This window comes from Lactuca serriola, chromosome 3 (genome assembly GCF_051521515.1).
Source record: "Lactuca serriola cultivar US96UC23 chromosome 3, Lser_US96UC23_V15, whole genome shotgun sequence".
NCBI classification, from domain to species: domain Eukaryota; kingdom Viridiplantae; phylum Streptophyta; class Magnoliopsida; order Asterales; family Asteraceae; genus Lactuca; species Lactuca serriola.
This window is the reverse complement of record NC_136410.1, coordinates 67,648,938-67,656,464: the sequence shown is the minus strand read 5'-3', so window position 1 is coordinate 67,656,464 and position 7,527 is coordinate 67,648,938. Positions and strand designations below refer to the sequence as shown.

The window sequence follows — 7,527 nt, the reverse complement described above, 5'->3', positions numbered from 1 at the left end:
TTTCCCTACTTCCATACGCATCACAATCGATTCTTTTTGCGATCATAGACTTACGATTTCACAATTTTGGGTTTCTCTTGTTTTTCGATTTTGTCACTACTATCTTCCAATTCAAGGTATGTCTATCAATCTTCCAATATGTAAAATCAATTTTTGATGTTCCAGTTATGTTTTTGTGTTGTTTGAAGGTCAATTGTGACCATATTATATGCGATTATAGTTATTTTTAAATTCTTGTTGTCACCATAATTGTAGATAATGATGAATGATGATTGATAGCTGTTTTTACCTGGTTAGTTGTTTGTATAAAAACAACTTTTTTATCAATTTCAGTTTTTTTAGATATTTTTTCTTCAATTTGAACCGCCATTAGATCTTCATATAATGTCGGAATGAGTAGATTGTTAATATAGATTGTAGTCTTTTAGCCTAAAAAACAGCTTAATTGATTAAGATATGATTGAGATATATAGCTCTAAACATGGGCTGTTATGATTGTTCTAAACTGTTTCAACATTTTTTAGTTTTTTTGTCCAACTTTGAACCATCATAAAATCTTCATACCAACTCAGAATGAGGCGATTTTTTTTTTCAGATTGTAGTCATCTGTTTTGTTTGCATTTTAGGCTTAAGAAATAGCTTATTTGGTTTAGTTTTGGCTGAGTTATGCAGCCGCAAACAAGGGCTGTTAGGATTTTTGTAAACTGTTTCAACAATTTTTTAGTTTTTTTGTCTAACTTTGAAACATCATAAAATCTTCATACGAGCTTCAAATGAGGCGATTTTTTTTTTCAGATTGCATACCTCTGTTTTGTCTACATTTTAGGCTAAAGAAATAGTTTATTTGATTTATTTTTGGCTAAGTTATGTAGCTCTAAACAGTGGATGTTATGATTTTTCTTTCAATAGTTCTTGCATTTTTTTGGCTTTTTTGTCCTAACTCTTTCTTGTTTTTATATACGTAGATGACACATACACCTTTGCAACAACGTATTGTACAAAATAGACAAATCACACCCAATTTCGAGACGAACATGACAACATTATTTCTACCGTGGACACATTGCAAGGATGGATGGACTGTCGAGATATTCTTGCTAATACTATGTTTACTGATTGGAGGGGTGCCAACAATTAATACTATATATTGTATTCATTATGTGATGTAATAATATTTCTTTAGTTTGAATCTATTTGTAAATTATTCATTTATATTAGAAATATGTTTTTCAATACAATATATATATATATATATATATATATATATATATATATATATATATATATAACAATATTAATTAACAAGAAAACAAATTATTTGGTAAAAAGTGATGTTGTAATAAAAAATTATAAACATAAAATATGCTTGTTTTGGCAAACTAAGATGTGCATCACATTGCATTTTTATAAAAAACAAAGTTGTTTGAAAATGAATAAAGAAGGTAAAAAACGAATTTCCATTTCACTATTTAATACTACCAAACAAGAGAAATGATTCTCAGACAAATTTCTCTAGTGGATTCTCAGGTCTTCCAAACGGTGTAGTCAACTCTCTTTCTCCAGCTTAATTCACTTTCTCTGCATTTCCATTCTATGCTTCAATTTCATTTCTTTGTACCAAACGCACCCTTAATGTTTAAGAAAGTGAAAAAAAAACAAAAGGAAACCTGTCATTGGACAGTCGGATGTCCACATGGTGGTGGAAGAGAATAAAAAGAATCAAAACCACAATGGAAAGAACATTAAACGTAAGTATGATGACCATAACAAACCAATCAAGAAACATACTAAGGTGTTGTTTGTTTTTTCTAAGGCAAAATGTCTGTAGTCTGCGGACCACATCTGTAGATCTCTATAGCAGAAGATGAGGACCAAACGTCTGCAGTCTGAAAAAAGAAGATTGTTTGTTTTTTTAACATCTGCAGGTTACTAAAATAAAATAAAATCTAAATAAACTGATTTTTTTAAACTACAAAGTGATTTTTTAATATATTTATGACTTTGTTATAAATAATTAACAAATTTAAATCAACTTTTAGTATTATTGTATAAAAAGTAAAATTAAAAATGGTACAAATTAACCTATATATTTGAAAAGAACCAGCAATTTTGGTTGTAAAGTTATGTCTAAACATTATAATTAGGAATCAAAGAATTTGATATATAAACGAATGAAAATAAACTTCGATTTTTTCAATTAAATCAACTAAAACGTGTCATAAATATTTTTTCTAAGAAATTGATGATGCTTACTAAATAATGTTTTATAAATTTTGACATAAAAAATATAAGAATATATTATTACTTTTTTATATTTATATAAACAACTTCAACGACCATTATTGTAATAAACTTTTATATATAAATTTGTCTAAAATATAATGTTTCCGTTGTTGAACTTTTTTTTAAGGATTGTAATTTTTTTTTTCAAATTGTTTTTCACTAATAAAGTTGGAATAAATATAAATTCAAAAAAACTAAAAAAATAATAATAATAAAGTATATGTGTTTTTTTAGGCTAGAAGATGTCTGAAGATGTTAGAAGACTTTGGTCCATATCTGCGCCAAGAAGAGGGCGCACATATATTTTTACATCTGCAGTCTTCAAAAAAACAAACAGTTTGCAAAGGCTAATATTTGTGTGTGGTCTGCGCCGCGCAGACAGAAGAGGCCAGAAATATTTACGGACAAAAAACAAACACCACCTAAGTTGCTTTGTTGGAGATGTTAAAGGATTGTGGAAACAGTGAGTTTAAGGTATCCGTCACACCAAAAGAAGGTAATAATTTTTCTTACCATAATAGTTTTATGAAAAAAGAAAAATAAAAAAACTCATTCTATGTTAATTATTTTATTATGGTTCGAAAATTAACTATTTTTTTTTAATTTATGCATATATATAATCTATTAAGGTATTAAAAGAAGGAAAAAAGTATACATCTTATAAATGTTAATTTTGAGGTAACTCATAACTTCTAGGAAGGTATAAAGTTAATTAAAATTTTATTATGCTAATGTATAACTTTGTGTGTGGTGTGTAACAAAAAGGTTCGTTTGACATTAAATTCAAAATAAAATAGAAATTTTAGGTTAGAATTCTTATGGCTATATTCATAGAATCACAACATATTTCGGTTTTATATAACTTATTTTCAATAATACCTTTGTTATTTAGAACAAAATATTTTTACAAGATAAACGTATATTTAAAAATTACAATGAAAATAAGATAAATTATTATCTTCACGTTTAAAGCAATGCTTACTCTACATTTATAAAGGAAAAAGACACTGAAAATGAATATGGGACAATGGGAGAGAATATGGAAGACACTAGAACATCTTCAATGCTATATATGAATTATTTAGTGGTCCATAGCATTTACATACGTTATATCATATACAACAACTTATGCAACCTTGCATTTTATTAACGTCTTGTTTCCGAGTTTTTATATAAATTCATTAAAGGAAAGGGAAGGAAAATTTTGACGGAAAGAAAGGAAGGTGAAGGAAAATATTCATTATTCCGTGTTCCCGGTTTCGAAGTAAATGAAAAGAAAATTTTAAGTTTTTGTGTTCCCGAGTTAGGATGAAAAAAAAAAAAAATTTAAAATTTTTCTTCCCTTCACTTTCTTCCCAAATCTGTCCAATTTGGAAGGAAAATATGACTCTAAAATCCTTCCCCTCCCCTCACTTTCCTTTCATTAATGAAACTCGGGAACACGATTTTCCTTCCACACCCCTCACTTTCCCTCCGTTTCCTCTCATTTCTCTCCTTAAATAGAACTCGGGAACAAGGCGTAAAGGTTTAATTTCATATGAAATACTAATGAGGTTTCTTGTTGTTACATCTAAGTAACTTAAACCTTTTTTAAGAGGTTTTCATCATGTTATCTCAATTCTAACTTTTTTTCTTGTTTATTAAAGGTTTAATTTCATATGAAATACTAATCAAGTTTCTTGTTGTTACATCTAAGTAACTTAAACCTTTTTTAAGAGGTTTTTATCATGTTATCTCAATTCTACTTTTTTCTTGTTTATTAAAGGTTTAATTTCATATGAAATACTAATCAAGTTTCTTGTTGTTACATCTAAGGGCGTGTTCGGTACGGAGCTTTTGGGAATGTTTGAGAGCTTGTAGCTTTGAACGTTTGACAAAACGCTTCGTTTTGAACAGAAAGTTTTGTTTGTCACTACAAGCTTCTAGCGTTTAGTTTAAACAAAACGCTCCAAATTCAAATGTTACTTCATGTAGCGTTTAACAAAACGCTACAAGCTACCCGCCACCCGCTACAAGCTACACGTTATCAACTAATTTTGCCGAACACGCCCTAAGTAACTTAAACCTTTTTTAAGAGGTTTTTATCATGTTATCTCAATTCTAATTTTTTTCTTGTTTGTCTTATTTTTTAGAACGGCCAACACACATACCTTTTCTCTTATTTTTAAATCTATACATTTTGTCTTCAACGAAACTAGAACCATCAATCTTTGAGTAAGAGACACATTTTCACTAATTTCTTATACCGCTAGGCTATAAACCCTTTTATATCTTGATTGTTGACTATTGATTTAAGGATGCCCTCTATTGATACAACCGTAGAACTATGTAGTGACTTAAGAGGATATAGCCCCCCAACTTTTGTCCTCAGTATATACTTTTTTCAAGATGTAATTACTAGTGCCTAGAGGGATATGATTTATCATTCTACTAAACATCAGGGGGCACAAGTAGTCACTTTTTGTGTATATATATTCCAGCTAGTTCTTCCAACCATGCAACATCTTCCCGAAATGAGTGAAATAAAGCTTCTTGGGTCTGCTGCAAGTCCATTTGTGAATCGGGTTCAGTTTGTCCTTAACCTCAAGTCCATGGATTACGAATTCATTGATGAGAATCTAACTTGCAAAAGTGAGCTCCTATTGACATCGAACCCACTTCTTAAGAAAGTGCCAGTTCTTTTGCATGCAAACAAAGCTCCTATTTGCGAGTCTCTTATCATAATCGAGTATCTAGATGAAATCCAACCAAATATTCACAAAATCCTCCCAACGGACCCTTCAGATCGAGCATATAACCGGTTCTGGGCCCACTATATTGATTACAAGGTATATATGCCAAACGATTAACATAATATAATATTCCCTATTTTTTATGTGAGTTTCTAACTTTTTAGTTGGCATTTATTGCAAATCATTGACAGTTTACACCAATGTATCTTGAATTGAGACGAGCACAAGGGAAAGATGTAAAAGAAGCAGTAAAACATAAGATTATCAAAGGATCACAACTATTGGAAGAAGCATTTGTGAAATTTAGCAAGGGCGAGGGATATTTTGGTGGGCGTGACATAGGGTATTTAGATGTTGTTCTTGGATGTTTTCTGGGTTTAACAAACATTATTGAGAAAGATAATGAATTCAAGGTGTTTGATGAAGTTAGAACTCCAAAACTTGCAGAATGGGAAAAACGTATATGGTTACATGAAGCCATTAAGGGTGACATCCCTGGGGAAGAAACACTCATGAACCTGATGCTTTTAAAATGTAAATCATCATGAGTTTCTTGAAATTAACTATTATGTAAACTCTGTTCAAGGTAATCATATTTCAATTAGGTTTGAACAACTTATATTTTGTTTTATACGTTTATTATAAGCAAAGATCACACTCATGATCTTTTATTGTATACTCTTTTAATATTCTAATATAAACTACTTCGTTAATGCAAAAATGATTTACCAGAAAGCATGTGCATGTACAAAACTACCATGGACCTTCATTGTTCATTTCTAGTGTAGTACAAGGGCATCATATGGATTTATGTCACAAGAAAAAAAAACAATATTAACAAGATATTTGACATTAATCTTAATAATATTTTTAATTAGCCCAAGATGTAATTGTGAGAAATTTTAAGTATTCTACAGATTTAAGGGACTTAGGAGTCAAGGCTAACCGTCAAAGATAACCATGAATACCTATAATTTTGTTTTTCTTTTAGAGTCGGGTATGAATTATATATATCTTCAAATTTAATAAAAAAAATTGGTTCGGTCAAATTTGTTAATAATATACTACTATTTTATATTATTTTATTTATAAACATGATCATATATATAGGCTTGTGAGCCTTATTGCGCTCAATGATTTGCACTTAATTAGAAAGGAAACTTAAAGAAAACATTAGTTTAGAGTCGTCGAGTTCTATTATGATGAAGGATGTAAGCGGTATTTCCTATTAAATGTTTTGTTAAAAAATTTGATATCTCTTGACTTTTGATCAAATTGAAGTTGCTTATATGGTTGTATTTCAAAGATTTGGTCTATAATAAGTCAATTTATAATCTTTATTTGCACTTAATTAGAAAGGAAACTTAAAGAAAACATTAGTTTAGAGTCGTCGAGTTCTATTATGATGAAGGATGTAAGCGGTATTTCCTATTAAATGTTTTGTTAAAAAATTTGATATCTCTTGACTTTTGATCAAATTGAAGTTGCTTATATGGTTGTATTTCAAAGATTTGGTCTATAATAAGTCAATTTATAATCTTTAATACCAGCAATTTGAATCAAATATTTGCTTTAGTCTTTGTTTGTTTTTTGGAACCGGCAAACGAAATTTATTAAAATAAAATACCACACTAGCAAGAAACGAGACGACGGGACAAACAAAGAGATTTAATTACAAACACACGAGTGGGCAAATACACCACATTAATCCAATTAACACCCCCTTTTGTGGTCTTATGTTCATACTAATTAAATATAAACCATGGATTTGATCATATCAGCAACCTTAGTGGGGAGGTCTACTTGACATAGCAATGGACGTAATTTTTAGTCATTTAGGAGCATCAGTTATTTACATATTTCTATTTCTCTCAAATTTTTAACCGGTCAATATTTTGTGTTAGCATAATAAAGGAGTTGTGATCCATTATAATTGGTAAAATGACTCTTTAGGATAATTAATTGTTGCTTTGTTTTTATTTGGTCTATTTCCTTTTTTTTGTATTCAATATACCACCGAACTTGTTGTTTGTATTCACCATAACACTTTTAGCCGGCTTTTGACCTATGATAGCCGGTTAAAGGGTTATGGTGAACAAAAATAACAAGTTCTATGATATATTAACTACATAAAAAAGGAAATGAAACAAATGAGAACAAATATAATAGTTGGTTACCCTCCTGAATCATTTTCCCTTTACACATTTACAGCAAATCCCATGTCATCTCTTGCTGATATTAATGATTTTATGAGATTCATTCTTGCTTCTACAACCATTGGATTGAAAACAAATCGGACAGATGTGGGTAACTTGACGCGGATCACCGTTTTCGAGCATTACCGGCGACACCTTTAGCAGCGAAATGGGGCAATAGCGGTGACATGTAACGCGTCAATTACATGTCTCCGTTATTGCTCCATGTCTCCGCTAAAGGTATCGCCGGTAATGACAAGATTTCTTGTAGTGAACTTTGTAATGCACTTGAATACTTATTAGGGGAATCTGGACTA

At 30.1% G+C, this 7,527-nt stretch overlaps 1 protein-coding gene across 1 annotated transcript; it reads left to right on the top strand.

Moving 5' to 3' along the window:
• Positions 1–4,763: 4,763 nt before the first annotated feature.
• Positions 4,764–5,731, top strand: LOC145094496 (glutathione S-transferase U17-like). Its single transcript, XM_079032667.1, has 2 exons — positions 4,764–5,111; positions 5,207–5,731. The coding sequence occupies exons 1-2, from the start codon at positions 4,779–4,781 to the stop codon at positions 5,561–5,563; spliced, it is 690 nt and encodes a 229-aa protein (XP_078888793.1). The 5' UTR covers positions 4,764–4,778; the 3' UTR covers positions 5,564–5,731.
• Positions 5,732–7,527: the final 1,796 nt, after the last annotated feature.

Bases quoted from the DNA above. Each gene is read 5' to 3' on its own strand.
- LOC145094496 (XM_079032667.1), top strand. From the start codon at position 4,779: ATGCAACATCTTCCCGAAATGAGTGAAATAAAGCTTCTTGGGTCTGCT. The intron at 5,112-5,206 runs GTATATATGCCA...AATCATTGACAG, and splicing joins CCCACTATATTGATTACAAG to TTTACACCAATGTATCTTGA.